Source organism: Prionailurus viverrinus, chromosome A2 (genome assembly GCF_022837055.1).
Source record: "Prionailurus viverrinus isolate Anna chromosome A2, UM_Priviv_1.0, whole genome shotgun sequence".
NCBI classification, from domain to species: Eukaryota; Metazoa; Chordata; class Mammalia; order Carnivora; family Felidae; genus Prionailurus; species Prionailurus viverrinus.
In genome coordinates, this window is record NC_062562.1 from 141,301,471 (window position 1) to 141,318,954 (window position 17,484).

Consider the following 17,484-nt stretch of genomic DNA (forward strand, 5'->3'; position numbering starts at 1 on the left):
ATGAAACATGGCACAACCAGTGCGGAAAAAAGGCTGGCCATCTCTTATAAAGGTAAATGTGCATTTCCCAGATGACTCAAAAAAAATTCTACTTCCCAGGTATTTAACCCCAAACAATCAATTTACACAAAAACTCACAAGCAAGTGTTTTTAGCGATTTTACTCACAAAAGTCCAAAACTCTAACAAACAATTCAATATCCTACAACTGTGAATGGATAAACAAGCTCTACTACATTCAGACAACAAAAGTGTTACTCAGGTATAACAACACTAAGGATACGTTCAAAAACATGGGTGAATATCAAAGGCAGTATGCTGAATGAAGGAGGCCAGTGTCAAAAAGCTACATACAGTGTCAAAAAGCCACTTATACGACACTCTGGGGTAGGTATTGATTACATGACTCTGTATTTGTCAAAACTGACCCCCAAATAGTAAATCTGACCAAAGGTAAATTTAAAAACTGAATAAAATGGTATGTTAGGTGAACATGTAGAATATTAAAATCTATTACTGTAAAAATATAAAAGCTGAGATAAGTCTATAGAGAAGGACTAGAAGTTACCCTGGGGAAATAGAACATTAATTTGAATAAGAAATAACATAATGGGCAACTTTTCTCTTGGACTTTTTTTATGTATATTCTTTTAAGATTTTATTTTTAAGTAATCTCTGTACCCAACATGAGGCTCCAATGTATAATCCTGAGATCAAGAATCACATGTTCTATCGACCCAACCAGCCAGGCATCCCTGACTTTTGTTGTATCTTAATACTCTTGCAATACAATTAAGTTTTAAAAATCCATTAAAAAAGAAAGAATGTAAAAATTAAATAATTTTATTTTTCTAAAAGTTTTGACTAAATATTGAGATTTTATATCAAAAAAGCAAAATAGATATTTAGCCAGCTTCTTAATACTGTATATATTTACTTATAACTATAAATAAAGTCATTAGAATAAAACACCATTTAGAATTCTTTAGTAAACCGCTCCCTTCCAAACCGCACCAAAAGTGTTTTAAATCGTTTGACACAGTAAGAAGGCAATGAGATACTTACCTTGGCGCTAGATAGCAAAATCTTCATAGAAACTTAAGCATTTTGGAGTTGGAAAAGGTAGTTTCATTCAAATACATGTTACATTTGAAGTTCTATCAGGATACCTATATGGATCTGTTTAGTAATAACTATGACTAAGCAATAAGTATTAGAAGGCAACACAAACAAAGTATGTGTAGAATCTCAGAAATGAAGACTTGAACTCTCTCCAAGGCCTGATGCAAGAGGGGACCCATGAATTAAATGTCAGAAAATGAACAGGAGTTAGCAGAGTAAGTAGGGGACAGGATTCCAGGTAGAACTAAGTGTGTTCAAAAGCACAAAGATGTGAAAGAGATCATAATGCATTCAACATAATACAATATTCAATTTGGTTCAGAGAGTAGGGAAGAACTCAAGGTTGAAAATACAGACACTAAAGTTAAATGATTAACTTGTTAACATAAAAAACAATCATTCAAAAGAGATGTCACCAATAAGATGGTCTTCCACATGGACTCCAAGTAATGCATTAAAGCAAAATTTGAATATACTTCAATTTACTACAGCACATTTTAGAATTTTGAGGAAGGAATACAGGAAAAAAAGTAGAGTACCTTAAGGTATCTTGCAACTTCTGGATTAAATAGAGGTGTTTTGATGTAATGAAAAAAGAGTGTTGCGATTCTTTTTCTGAGCCCTTCAAGATTATGATGTTTGACACCTCTCATCATAAGGTCAACCTCTCTGTCAATCAATTCTAGAATTTCCTGAGTCAGTTTACATTCATGTTCCTATACAAAACACATATTCAGCATAGAATTTTTAAAATCACTGTTAGCTTTCAAAATTACCACCAAACAAACTGAAACTAGATTCCAAAAGAAAGAAATTGCAAAAGAAGCTAGCAGGAGTAAAAATTGGTGCAACTAATTTTGAAAAAATTTTCACATTATCTAGTAGAGCTTCAGATATGCATAATCTACAACCCAGCAATTCTCCTCTTAAGAGTAGAGAAATCTGCATGTAAAGTCATTGTTCACAGTGGCACAAAATTAGAAACAACTAAATATCCGTAAATAAATTGATGACATAAATAAGTGTCGACTTATTCATACAATGCACATATTGATAGAATATTATTATATGTATGGAAATGAATAAACTATAGCTATATACAATAACAAGCTTAAATCTTAAAAAAGTAATGTTGAGTGAAAGCAGTAAGACACAGAACAATACAACATCATTCCACTTAAATGAATTCCAAAATACCAACACTAAGCTATATTATTTAAGGATATAGAGAGATGGTCAAACTATAAAGAATATCAAGGAGATGACTACTGTGAAAGTCAATATGGCAGTTACTTCTAGGGGATAAGAGGGTGAACTGGGATTATGAAGAGACGGGATACTTGGCAATGTTGGAAATGTCCTGTTTTGGGTCAGAGAGTGGTTATGTGGTTGGTGACTTCATATGTTAAATTGTACACATATATTTCATGTATTTCTTCTGCAAATTTGTATAATTCATAATAATTTTTAATAAAATCACAGAAATGAGTGTGGTTGAATAAGAAAGCCCCATGTAGGGGTTAAGTGATTAAGGCAGGATTTATGAGCAGTAGAATAGAAGTAAGTTGTTCCAATTGCCCGAGAGAGGACTAAAACACAGTTTGAATGAAGGAGTCAGAATGTGACATCTGTAACTATAAAATAATATTCTCCTGTACTTTTTAATACATATTTAGTATAGCTAACACAAGAGTCTAGATCAGGGTCCTTGGCCCTGAAAGCATATTAGAATGACCCGGGAGAGATTTTTGAAGGTTTTAAGATTGCCCTAACACTTGAGGATCTAATTTAACTTCTCTGAAATTGTGCCTAAGTATCATTCCTTATTCATTTATTCTCATATTCTCTCTCTTTCAATCTCTCTTTCTCTGTCTCTATGCATCTCACTCTCTCAAGTTCTTCGGATGCTTCTAATGTGTACTCAAGTTTAAGATTCACTGGTCTCTCTTAGTAATTGTCATCAAAATAATACCCATTATTGGGGCACCTGGGTGGCTCAGTCGGTTAGGTGTCTGACCTCAGCTCAGGTCATGATCTCATGGTTTGCGAGTTCAAGCCCCATGTCGGGCTTTGTGCCGCAGCTCAGGTTCTGAGCCTGCTTCAGATTCTGTCTCCCTCTCTCCCTACCTCTCCCTTGCTTCACACTCTCTCTCTCCCTCTCAAAAATAAACATTAAAAAAATTTTTTAATAATTTTTTGAGGGCTCCCTATTCATAAGCAGTGAGATAGTATGGATTATATTTTATTTATACTTTATAAATACATATAGATGCACATAGATTATATACACATATATATCTATACCCTCAATGCAACTAATTTTACAAATGATGAAACTGATTTTCAGAAATATTAAATAACTTATCTAAGGTTGTACAGCCATAATGAATAGAGCCAGAATTTGAGTCATGTTTAAAGGCCTTAATCCTCCAATAAAATATTGTTAAATAAATATACATGTACATATATAGGTTAAATGTATTGTTTAAGATACGCACAATTTATTTTTATAAGCCTATTCTATGTTTTTGTTTGGTTTTCTTTTTTTATTATTAACCAAAAAATGTTCCTAAATACGTTATTTAGGAAGATTTCTACTGTATTCCCTACTTGCATTCTCTTTTTTCTAATCTGGTCTTTTACCGCCCATTACATACATCATGCTTATTTCCTACCTCTGGACCTACTGATTCTCCCTTTCTTCCTAACTATCTCTATCTTCCAATGTTAGTCACTACACAAACATCTTTAAAAACGTAATCCAGAACAAAAGCAGTCAGTGCCTCATTGAGTCAATGCCTCTGTTCTCAAGATGGAGGGACATGTAAGAGATCTACCCAGACTTAGCGCTCAACACGAACCATTTACTCAATTGCTTAATGTGTCTTAAATTAATAAATGATGAGAAAAAAACAAAGATATTCTCATCCTGCTTTAAAATTGCTAAAAATACAGCACTCTCAACAATAGCCAAATTATGGAAAGAGCCGAAATGTCCATCAACTGATGAATGGATAAAGAAATTGTGGTTTATATACACAATGGAGTACTACATGGCAATGAGAAAGAACAAAATATGGCCCTTTGTAGCAACGTGGCTAGAACTGGAGAGTGTGATGCTAAGTGAAATAAGCCATACAGAGAAAGACAGATACCATATGGTTTCACTCTTATGTGGATCTTGAGAAACTTAACAGAAACCCATGGGGGAGGGGAAGGAAAAAAAAAAAAGTTAGAGTGGGAGAGAGCCAAAGCATAAGAGACTGTTAAAAACTGAGAACAAACTGAGGGTTGATGGGGGGTGGGAGGGAGGGGAGGGTGGGTGATGGGTACTGAGGAGGCCACCTTTTGGGATGAGCACTGGGTGTTGTATGAAAACCAATTTGACAATAAATTTCATATATTGAAAAATAAATAATTAAATAAATAAAATTGCTAAAAATAAAAGTTTTATTGAAGAGTGTCAAAATATATAGAAATTGCTGTTTTAGTGAACTGAGTATTAATCTCATGCTATATATATATTTGCATATATTTGCATCCATCACATAGAAATGGGTATTTATTTCCATTTAGATTATCCATTGTGCATACTTCTATGTATCGTAATATATAGTTTGAGAACTTTTAGATAAATATTAATACAGAAAACACATCCTCCCCAAACGACACCAAAACAATATAGGTGTTGACAAAACAAATGTATATATATAGACACTGATTAGTCATCTTTACCATTAATACAAAACAGCTTATTTTAGTATTCATTTTTTTATTGATAGTAATACCAATAGTGATACCAATATTGATAGTGATACCTCAAAACTATGAGAAAGTTAGTGTACCTTCACAGTATGTTTAAGTGTTAGGAGTACATCCAGTCTTTCATCTTGAGAAATATTTTTCAGCATTATGCATTTATAGATGTTCTGCAACTCTCTGGCTCTGATGGTGAACTGTGTATCCATTTCAATTATTTTGCCGCTAAATGTTCTCCATACCTTTGGAGCTGAACACTTAAAAATAATAATATGTTTATAATTATCAGTTATAATTAAAGGTTAAAAAATAATTTCTACTAAAAGCTAGCTTAATACCATGTGCTTTATGAATAATTGAAGAATTTGTAGACCATGGGAAAATAAAGCATTTTAGGAAAAAAAGTACGAATGAGCTATTTAGCCTGTGGAAGCGCAAGCATTTCTACAGGATTCAGAATTTGGTACTAATTTGTACTAACTAGTATGTTGAATGGTTGAATGGGTATATGGAATAACTCATTACCCTTGGAAAAAGGCATGCTATTTTTAATGTTAAAAAAAGTGATCTGCTTGTTTCAATTACACTGAGTTATAGAAATGTGTCTTGATCATGCTTTGTCAATTAAAGAAACTTTTGTGGAGCAATTGTTACAATCCTCAGTGCACCAGAACTAAGGACACAGCAAAACGGGACTTCTGTGAGTTATGGTCTTGTTTCCTATAAACATAAATCTCTAACAAGTTCACAGTTCTTCACAAAACAGATGTCCATAGTTGAGCAACTATATCTAGCTATCTCAGCAGTGATCCCTACCTCCCTGATGGTGATGGCTAAGATTCTCACTCTATTCCCAATTCTGCCTTGGTGCCTCCCAACCTAGCTGACCTCATGAGCCGAGGGTTAAAGATGGAGTTCACCTGCCCTAGAGCTCATCTGTGGACTCCCAGGCTGAGAATTCAGGAGGTGGAGTGAGACACTAGAGACACTAGTGCAATCGTTAGTGAAGATTAAGTCTGTGTTTGCCACTGCTTCTCTTCCCTCCGACCGAGACTTTACGAAAAGATGCTTCACCCAGAAATTTCACAGTGAAACCTCACTATTTTCCCTTCTCCTTCATGGTATTAAAGCTGTTCAACTTCTTTCCCTGATTATAATCTAATAGGAACAAGCCTATTTTGATCATGACTATTAACTTTCAAAAAATCCGAATGGATTTTTTGTAGACTGAATGGTAATTTATGCTTTGGAGACCTATAGTCTAATTTATGCCATGATTGCAGCCACTTAAATCTCAGATTTGATATAATTTAAAGTTTAATTAGAAGCCCTTGTATGGGAACAAATCATCAGGAATGCAGACTAGCCAAATAAAGAAATAATATAAGGGTGAATATGTTTTTCAGTTACAGCTTTAAATTACTTTTAAATTTCTTACATTTCATATTAGCTAAATTACATTGAAAACTGAAAAGTACCATCTAAAAACAACTATATTTGAGATGCTTTCAAAGTAATGGCAGCATTTTCTGATCAAAGCCAGGATAAGTGCTGTTCAGAGCTAGGAATCTCCATCAGAAACTTTAGATTCTCAGTTCTAGTTTAAGTCCAGCAAGTGAGAGGCTGCGACCCTATAATTAATTTATATTCTTAAGGCATATATCTAATATTAAATAATGTACTGCTAATTAGCAGACTGATAGATTTAGCTAAAATTTATTAAGGATTATAAGAGGGAAATAGCTCAATAAGAAAATATTTTGTCATTTAATTACTATCACTTAGAAATAACAATATATAGATTATTTTAAATAGATACAGCCTTGTTTGGGGTAGGCCTCAGAGTGTTACTGAAGTTAAATGTTTGTTTCAAAGCTCCTTTTAAAAGTTTTTAAGGAATAAGCAACCTTAGGCTGAGTTTCATATTGTGATATTTAAAAATTTTTTAAGCTTTATTTATTTTTGAGAGAGAGGGAGAGACAGAGTGCTAGCAGGGGAGGAGCAGAGAAAGAGGAGACACAGAATTCAAAGCAGGCTCCAGGCTCTGAGCTGTCAGCACACAGCCCAATGCGGGGCTCAAACTCAGGAACTGTAAAATCATGACCTGAGCCAAAGTCAGATGCTTACCTGACTGAGCCACCCAGGCGCCCCTCATATTGTGATACTTTAAAGTCTAACTAATGTCTTAATCTTGCCATGCCATTTTCTTCAGGATGACTCTATTAAATGCAATTTCCTTTCTTCTAGTAATGTGGGCAATACCTTTTGCTCTGCAGGTTTATTTCACTTGTATAATCCTTTTATTTCAATTGTAATAATTACCTTTAAAAAATTTTTTTTTCACATTTATTTATTTTTGAGAGAGAAAGAAACAGAGTGTGAACAGGGGAGGGGCAGAAAGGGAGGGAGACACAGAATCCGAAGCAGGCTCCAGGCTCTGAGCTGTCAGCACAGAGCCCAACGCGGGGCTCGAACCCACGAACCATGAGATCATGACCTGAGCCGAAGTCAGACACTCAACTGACTGAGCCACCCAGACGCCCCAATAATTACCTTTTAAAGAAATATGTAGTTCATCTACTTCATTGTATTTCAGTTGATAGATTGATTTAACTCCACTTTCCCTCCAAGTTTTTAGCCCCATCTAATATAGTACGATTTGGTAATATCTCAGATTTTTTCCAAATACATTCAACATCCACCCATCCATCCAACACCTTCCCACCCTGCAATTTTTAACTCAAACTCTACCTTTTCCATAAAAATTCCTAATATGTTTTGAACCAATGAAATCACTAGTATCTGAAGTCCTATTGTACTCATAAACACACACACAAACACACGCGTGCGCGCACACACACATGCACATACACACACACAAATATACCGTGTTTCTATTTCAATAACTCAGGGAAATTAAATTTAAACTGTTCTATAATTATTTTTTTGTTAATTTTATTTCTCCCAAAAGATTATAAGAAACAAATTCTCATGTGTTTCTATATATCTGATATGGCCTACAGTACTCATTCATTTGTTCCACAAATATTGATTGTGTTTACTATATATTAATGTATTAGGTACAGAGTAAACAATACTGATTTTAAGAACTCTCAAATCTCATAATATGTAAAGATAAGAAAACAAGTAATTAAAATAAAGGATAATTCTGCTTCATGATTACAGGTAAATAGGTAACTAACCACAGGTTGTTATGAAGCAATTACTTAATGAAAAGAAAATATTATCTAAGGTGAAACCTGAAGAATAACTGCGAATTAGCCAGAGTAAAGGGAACTGATTCTTCACAGTCAAAGAATCCTAGATTTGAAGTTCGAGTTTCCCTACTTAGTACTAAAAGATATAAAAAAAAAATCTATTGACGAAGCTGTTTTTATACTTGGATATATTTCTGCCAACACTGATAACCTGGTCTTCATTCAAGTCTAAGCTTCTTTGATTTCAGCCCTTAAGGTATTTTTTTTACCCTGACACAGGAAAATGCATCATCTTTGCTTATTTCTCTTTCTTATTTCCTTTTTCCTTTGAATGCTTTGGCTATAATAAGAGAAGTACAACAATCATGTTCTTAAACTGCTTCAGAAAATAGGAGCGTAATAAATTCCATTAAGCTGCCAACAAATGAGACAGGGAAGACCCTGGAGGAGAGAAACAGAAGAACAGCAGGAAGAGGCATTTCAAGGAAGGGAAGGTGGAGAGATAACAAAAACCTTGAGAGCAGCAGGCTCCCACAAAAGAGAAGAAATGACTGTACTGTGAGAGGAGGGCTTTCTTCCTCCTAAATTAATACTCGGGTCCCCAAGGGCACAAATTAAGAATAACCCTAACCCCCAAAAGCTACTGTGTAGTGATCAACTTTCCTTTTACACAGCAAAGGGGTTTTGTTCATACACAGAGGACACCCCTGTGCACTGTGGTGCTCAGAGAGAGGCAAAAATCGGTTGTATTTTCCTATCCCATTAGCTGTTGGCCACCAGAGTATGGGGGAGAAAAAGAAAAACATTTAAATGACACAGCTAACAAGGACTGCAGTTTTGTAGCTTGTGATTGTGAGAGGTGGTATGCGAATCAAAGAAAGGAACGGCCTTGACTCTAGGGAAAACCTCTTGCAGAAATTCAAATTGTCTCTTTAACACAGTTTGGGTAAAGAGAACCCAAGATACATTAGAAACTGACTGATGGTTTTTCACTCGAATTTCTTGACTTGCTTTTTTTCACCTCTGTCAGCTTGTGAGTTTTTAACCTCTGATAACCTGTGGAGGTCAATGTTTGAGGTGTTAAAATTACAAATTATTAACTAATACTTCAAAAATATTTAGATTAAGCCTTTTATGGAGAATTAAGGCTTACTATAGAATCTATAATAACTGATTGGTTTAATGTCTATGTCCATGATAAGAAGATTAAAAATATTAGTTCAATAAACCACATAATATTTAGATACAGTGAAGTTAAACTAAAACCAAACATAAAATTCTATTGTTGACAGTTATTTCCAAATGATAGTAAAGTAAATATTTTTTTATATATCTATGTGTTATAGTGCTAAACATGGACCTGAAAATCAGCATTATGGCTCTCGTTGTTAGTTTTGACATTTGAAAAAAACTCTGACCTTGTCTAGCTTCAGGGATTCATTATAAGCTATTTTTTCTTAGTTATCAAAAACACTGTAGGATAATAAGTTACTTCAACTTTTTTGAAATCAGCACTGTGTCCCCCTGAATATTAGAGACAATGCTCGGCATGTGTGAGGGGCGAAGTAGACAGGCATAAAGAGGAATGGATATTGTATAAGAATTTGCAGGAAAAACTATAAAATCTATCTTAATTGCTTTCTATGATGTTTAGTATGGCATCCTATACAAAAAGGTGATTTGAATGAATTTGCATTAGAATAACAAAGACTTTATAATTTACCACAACAGATTAAAAGTATGTCAAAGTCACTGTTAATATTTTTAAAGACTGGACTAATTAGTCTATGTAATGGACTAGGATTGACTTCAAGTGTAGCAGTTCCATTCTGGTTGTGTTTTCCTTGCTCTCTACAACATTTTGGTCAAAACTGAGGTAAAATTCCCTTGTATCAGCTAAAATGTCCATTTCCTCTAAATCTTAGCCTATGAACGGGTGAGATTAATTGGTTCATCAGCTGATGTAACCATAGATTTAGAACTCAAATTCTAAAACCTATGATCCACAAAAAGCCTTTCCCTTGATTTCTACAAGTTCGTATAGCTATTTTTTCCATCGTTCCTTCAGTCTTCTGGTCTTGCCTCTTTGTGTGCTGCCCTAAATCAGTATGGACACTAAGGCCCAATCATTTCTCTCATTCTCACTCCTCTTACCAAAAAAATTATCTTGCACTTAATGTTTCATTTATTTTATAATATAACTAAAAAGTCACGAGGAACCATATTGTGCCCAGCTGTCTCCTCACTATGCTTTCTCTTTTTCTCTCCTGGCAACAGTCAAAGATTTCCATTTTCCTGGCAATTCTTCCTACACTCGGGATCTTTCAGGGTCGCACTTTCCACTACAACTTAACAGTTTTTACAAAAAACAAAAACAAAGACCACATTTTTCTTCCTCGTGAAAAATCCTATGAACAAAATTTCTCTATCTCATCTTTTTTTGGCAAGATTTCAAGACCTTCATAGAGTGCTACATACACTTCATAAGAAAACAATGGTCATTAAGTGGCTCCAGAGTCAATATGAAATGCTGGGACCTTACATTCACACGCTTTATAATTCAAAAAAAAGCTTAGATACAATGTTAGGCAGAGGCCTGGAGGGGGTGAGGAGAGGGGTGGGTGGTGTATAAAGGCATAATAAGAATAGACACTGTATAAGTATTTACAATAAGAATTTTAAATAGTTCATAGGAAACAAAGCATCAGAGAAAGCATAAGTAGGAATTCCTGTGGAAGCTCCAGCCTCAAATAAGGAAGGGCAGATGCCACTCGTCTTCCTTGTCCCTTGTACCTCAGAGGCCCCCAGCTCCTTCAAACACTCTGGGTCCCTGTTGCCCTGGGTCTATGCTGTCCCAATGGTAAGGTTAACAATCAGACACATAAGGAATATGGTTCCCAGTGATGAAGCTGGATTCAAGATAAAGTAACTTGCTAAAGGAATAAGTTTAGTTTGAAATATGATCCTGGAGAAGTATGAATATTATGCTTCCATACGGGAGACATATCTTTCCTAGAATGAAGATACTCAACAATTTGAAGTGACAGTATCTACATTGTATAATTTCTTGACAATACTTGAAATATGAAATTACACAACCATTATTTCTGTCTCTTATTTTTCCTTCCTGCCTTCCTCCATAAGCATGTATTAACACTCTGTGATATGCACTATGCTAGAACATGAAGATACAGAGATAAAAAATACCTTTGCTTAAGAAGCTCAGTATCTAGGAATGATTCAGACATGTAAATAGATACAATAAAAACTGACCACTACGGGGGCACCTGTGTCTCAGTCTGTTAAGCTTCTGACTCTTGATCTCATGATTTGTGGGATCAAGCCCCAAGTCAGGCTCTGCATTGGCAGCATGGAGCCTCTTTGGGATTTTCGCTCTCCCTCTCTCTCTGCCCCTCCCCTGCTTGCACGCTCTCTCAAAATAAATAAGTTTACTTTAAAAAAATTTTAAAAATTGACCACTATTTACTAAGAAGTGAAACAGGGTCTCATGAAAGCATATAGTACAGGCTAAAGCAGGAGGATCAGTAGGTCCTTTCTGGAAGAAGGGGTATCTGAGCTTGTTTTGAAGGATGTATAACTAGCTACTAATGAAGGAGGTAAAGGATGCTCCATGTAGAGACAACACTGGATGCACAAGCATGCAGAGCATGTGACCTTTCTGAGGACGTGCAAGTAACCGAACATAGCTGGAGCGGTGTGGCTGTAGTTTGCAAGGAGAGATGACAGTGAGATACCAGCAGGTGCGGTGTGCTGAGTATCAATTGTGAAAATCCCTGAGGGGCAGTAAGGAGGGGCAGGGGCAGAGATGTGTTTAGTGAGGTCACTATGGCCATGGTATGGATGACAGAGGAGGGAACTATGAAGTGAGACTGGAGGCTGAGAGCCTAATTTGGAGACATGAAGTAGTCCAAATGAGAAGGAAATCCATAATCAGATAAGTCACTGTCAATCTCACACACACACAAGACAAGGCCTGGCTCATGACAGCTTCCCAGGGGACATAGGAAAGCAAAGAGAGGAGCCGCTCCATAGCGTCTCCTCAGAAACCTCCCATCCTTTCAATTTCCAGCAGGATCACAAGACATTCCACCAAGATTCAGATTCACTACTGAATCTGGATCAAGTCTTTTGCCTACCTGGCGTGTTTGGATTCATGCAAGGGCATCAGGGTGCCATGGCAGAGCCATTTCCCTGTAGACAGTAGTAGTGGGTTTGAAAAGGAAGTAAAGAATTGAGACGATTATAAAGTAGCAGAACAAACTGGTTGGTGGCTGGATGGGATGCCAAGGATAATGCCCAGGTGTCTTCAGCAACTGAGCAGATGATGAAACATTCATAAAGAATAATGATGTGAGTGCTACAGAACAGCATCTGTTTGGAGATGCGGGACCAGGGAACGGTGAGATGGTATAATTTCAGTGTTGACATGTCAACTTAAGCTGTACTGTTGGGACACCCAAAAGCAATTACAATAGGCAAGTTGTAATACATTTGGATACATGATTCCAAAGCTCCTTAGAGAGGTCTGGTCTGGACCTGCAGGGAGTTCCAGGATGTAGGTAGTAGTTAAAGCCACAAGAAAAATTTGAGATCAAAGGAGAGTGTATTAGTAAAATGAGAGGAGGGCATTTAGAGTATCAAAAAAATATGGTATTTAAAAATGAATGTTCTCAAGTAACAAGAATCATACAACTAGAATCACTATAGGCAAAGATCTAGAAGAATGCTATCCCCTTTCTTCTTGTGGCTGGATTGGCTTTTAATTGTTTGGAAAGATCAGATTTACAAAAGGAGACTGGTCACTATGGAAACAGGCTATGCAATCAATATCAAACAGAACAGGCAGTTTCAACACAAAAAGATAATTAGTTTTTCCCTTAATTGTATGTTTTCATGGTTTTCAACAATCATATACATTTTTGGTCAGAAACTTCCAGTCAGTTAATGACCTGGTGAGCAAAAGCAAAAACACTCATCTATAGCTCTTTTCCCCAGGTTGCTTACTATGAGGCATCCCAAACCCAGACATTTTGTGACTTCAATAACTCTACATTTCATCAGGGTGTGTAATTGATCTAACTTCTGTAGCCAGCCTAAATCTAAATGAACAGAGTCACGAGGAAGGTAGCTTTATTTTTTCCTTCATGGCCTAAACTTTTTAGTTAAGAACATATTAATTTCATGTTAATTGTCAATTGTTATTCTAGGCCACAGTTAAAAATCTAAAGCTGTATCAGAAAAAAGAAAAAAAAAACAGAAAATTTAAACATGAAAATTCGTACAACGTCAGTCTCTTCTTTAGTTCATTATTCTACATTTTTAAACTCAGGATTCATTCTTATTTAAATAATTGTTACTTTACTAACCTTATCCAAAAAAGCTTGTATCAGTGCTTCCTGGTTTGCCGTATATGCAATGTATCTATGCCTCCCAATGGAAGCAATTATCTGGGTCTCTTTTTCCAGAAGTTCACACAAAGCAGCTTTCCTTTCAGCCCCAGTGAAAGATTGGTTAATGCGTGCAAGTTCTTCTTGCCGCCAGACTAAAGGAATAACATGAAAGACTCTTGAGTTTTTAAAATCCCACATCTTTCAGAAAATTTTTTACCATCACATCCTGACAAACAGTATTTTATTTTTGTATCAATTTAAATAAAATTATACATGAACATTATCATTCACATTGTACACCTGACATATGAAAAAGTAGGATGAAATGGGAGCTGAGAAACTTAAAGCAATAAAATTAAAGTCAAATAAAGAGAAGCCAAAGGAAATCAGCCCAGATAATGTCAAATCACACCTCCAAGTAAGCACATACTCTCCCTCGTACTGAAAAATATATGGTTTGGGTTTGTAGCAGCCATGAACATGTACTGATACTCAGATCTTTCAGGAGAATACCTGGTTTTGCTACCTAAGCAAAATAAGTCAGTCAGAGAAAGACAAATACCATATGACCTCACTCATATGTGGAATTTAAGAAACAAAACAAACAAGCAAAGAAGAAAAAAAAAAAGAGACACAGAGAGAGAGAGAGAGAGAGAGACAGAGAGACAGAGAGAGGCAAGCCAAGATACACTCTTAACTATAAAGAACAAACTGATGGTTACCAGAGGGGTGGGGGGCGGGGGGATAGGTTAAACAGGTGATAGGGATTAAGGAGTACACTTGCTGGGGCTCCTGGCTCAGTGGGTAGAGTCTGTGACTCTTGAGCTTGGGGGTCATGAGTTTGAGTCCCACGTTGGTTGTAGAGCTTACTTAAAAAAAGGAGTACACTTATGATGAAAAAAATAAAACAAAACAATTTTAAAAAAGAATAACTTCCCTTAGGAAGACATTTTGTATATCTCCCCCCACCAAAAGAAGATCCAAAGACAGTAACATGTTATTTCCTCTATCTATCTATCTATCTATCTATCTTCCTTAATATTTTGATATATGTATAAATACCTATGACTAAATTGCTTTTCACCTTTCCAGCAAAATTCCTCCATCAGATGACTCAAATTTCTTAGCTTTAAAAATAACGATTATTTTTTATGTTGACCACAAAAAAGTGAAGAGCAATTTTCTGATGCATCTATCTGTATAAATAAACATGCATGCACATTTACAATTTCCACCTGGAAGGGAAAAAGCATAATGTGCAAATGATTCAACTTTTCCTCCTGACAAGCCTCATCTACTCTTCTTGAAAGAAAGAAAGAAAGAAAGAAAGAAAGAAAGAAAGAAAGAAAATGGAAAAAGAGAGAATACGTGTTGTGAGGAATACAGGCAGGTTACAGTCTCAGCTGCAGCACTTGACATGTGCCGCCATACTGAAGCAGAAGCCGTGTTCTCCCCACAAAGCTCCCAGTCAATGACCGAGAACCAGGGGGAATCAGGGCCTGGCCGTGTCTGCCCAGCAGTGATCTCTTCTGTGGCTACTTGGATCAGCGCTGACCACTCGGCTGGCTCAGACTTCCTCAGAGCTGTTATCTGTTTGAGGCTCTCCATTCCTCGTCCTCTTTCCTTCCCTCTCTCAACTTCCACAAGTGTCAAACTGCATCTTGATGAAGACTTTTCTTGCTCTCTTTCCCCTTTATCTTTTACTGTGACATCTTGTTGTCTGTTTCCACTAGGACCCACATTGACAGTTTTATGCAGAATTGTTGACTTCAATTATTTTCTTCAATACTAGCACTTAGGTACCATTTTAGGTTACTTAGGTAGCACTTAGGTACCATATCCTTACAAAACCTTAAATTATAGCAGCAAATGTTGTAAAGTAATTGTATTTACTTTTTACTCAAACCTATGAATTCAGTTAAGATAATATTTATGGTTGGTTACTATCCATAAAGAATGGGTTGCATGAAAATATCCTAAGAGCAAATTATAAAACGCCAAAGAATAGTATTTTAATAAACTCATTTTACCTAAGAGTAACAGCATATTGTCAGAATTAACTTACATGAGAAAAATGGATTACTACGTCCTACCCTAAACTTAACTAAGTCAAAATTTCTGGGCTCACATACATGCATTTTTAACAAGGGTCTCATTCAATTCTTACACACACTAAATTTGGGGGGAAAATCGTTTTATAGCCCACATTTCAGAAACCTATTTACATTAAAAGAAGCATAGTGTTGGCAAGAACCTTAGAAATCAAATGATTCAATACCCCACCCACATGTAAGACAGTGTCCTCCTGGCCGCAGTTTGTACAGGTTTAATTCACTCACCCTGGCCTGGGACCAGCTGGTGAAGAAACAGAGTCAGTCTATTCCTTGTTCCAAATGGCATCCCTTTGGATATCTGAAGGTAGCTGTCACGTTCCATTTAGGTTTTCTCTTTTCCAGACATAAACACTTCCCTTTCCTAAATTGCACATTATTTGATATAATTTCATGTCTCATCAAGGTCAAGCTGCTCTGTTATCACGGCACCTCTTTGAAATATAGCATACCAAATTTCTGACAAGATGGAGTTTTATGCACAAGCGGCTAACTCTCCTCTCCTAAATTCCCAGTTACATGAACCAAGAAATATGAAATGGGAGAGGAGAGGAGGAGACCCAAGTCAGTACTTTAAGTCAGAGAGGTACAACCTATATACTGGAAATCAGGGGATTTAAGTTATCGCACAGATACTGCTAAAAGACACTCAAACAGGCACAAACATCCCCCAAACTGCTGCTGTCTCATCTCAGAAAGCGGACATAGAAGAAGGTAGTAAACCTGAATTCAATGCCTTAGAGCTTGAGAAAAGAGCAAGTGATTAATCTATTTGATAGTTTACTATGTTTTAAGGAAGTCTTTGAAAATCCTTAGGAAGGAATGAAAGAATGCCTACACTTCAAGTCAATGCAGAAAACAATAATCACAACTGTTTATGAAAAAAAGGCAAAAAATTAAAAAGAGAAAGTATAAAGCAAGGTGAGAGAAGCAAAATCAAGCATCATAGTTATATTGAAAAATATAAAATGGTTACTTTTTTACTGAAAATAAGTTAGAACAATTTTTTTATCCAATGACATGTTTTCAAGAGACACACTTAAAACAAAGTGACACCAAAAGTAAAGGTTATACATAAAATGTTGATAAATGTGAACAAAAAGGAAAACAGAAGCAGCAATATTAACAGTATATTGAAAATAGAGGGGAAAACATTCAAAATTCGGTTATTGGGATAGGAGACAATTTTATGATGAAAGGTATGACCCTCGTGAATGCTATATGCAAAATCACATCCCATCTAACTTGTAAAGCAAAACTTCCATCAGTTATAAATACTCCTGGAGTGAGCATACTTTATTTATATAAACATAATTAAAATACAAATGAGTCGATCTATTTCAAGTAAAGAAGTATTAAAAGCATTAAAAAGTTTAAACAATATGATTAACAAATTTAAATGATTCAAGCTCTGACCAACAAAGGCTGAAAATATACCTATTTTCAAAGCTCTATGAAGCATTAAATTTATACAAATTCTAGCAGCAGGAATAAAAGAAAACAAATTCCCCAAATCAGAAATGCCAAAACTGCATTTTGATACTGTACAATTAAACTAGAATTAAAAACAAAAGTTTAGGGGCGCCTGGGTGGCTCAGTCGGTTAAGCGTCCGACTTCAGCTCAGGTCACGATCTCGCGGTCCGCGAGTTCGAGCCCCGCGTCGGGCTCTGGGCTGACGGCTCAGAGCCTGGAGCCTGATTCTGATTCTGTGTCTCCCTCTCTCTCTGCCCCTCCCCCGTTCATGCTCTGTCTCTCTCTGTCTCAAAAATAAATAAACGTTAAAAAAAAAAATTAAAAAAAACCCAAAAGTTTAAAAAGAATAGTCCCAACTGCTTGGAAATGTAATAAATACCAACAAAAATA

General features: G+C 35.9%; 1 protein-coding gene across 5 annotated transcripts in view; it reads right to left on the minus strand.

The window, feature by feature from the left end:
• IQUB (IQ motif and ubiquitin domain containing) overlaps window positions 1-17,484 on the minus strand; it is a 64,906-nt gene that overhangs the window by 14,611 nt on the left and 32,811 nt on the right. For 4 of the 5 annotated variants that reach the window (XM_047849005.1, XM_047849004.1, XM_047849008.1 and 1 more), the window contains exons 8-10: window positions 13,486-13,661; window positions 4,967-5,137; window positions 1,661-1,837 (exon numbers count right to left, since the gene is read on the minus strand). In XM_047849005.1, coding sequence (XP_047704961.1) covers window positions 1,661-1,837; window positions 4,967-5,137; window positions 13,486-13,661 — 524 coding nt within the window. The remainder of the gene's footprint in view (window positions 1-1,660; window positions 1,838-4,966; window positions 5,138-13,485; window positions 13,662-17,484) is intronic. The other variant, XM_047849007.1, reaches the window with a different exon arrangement.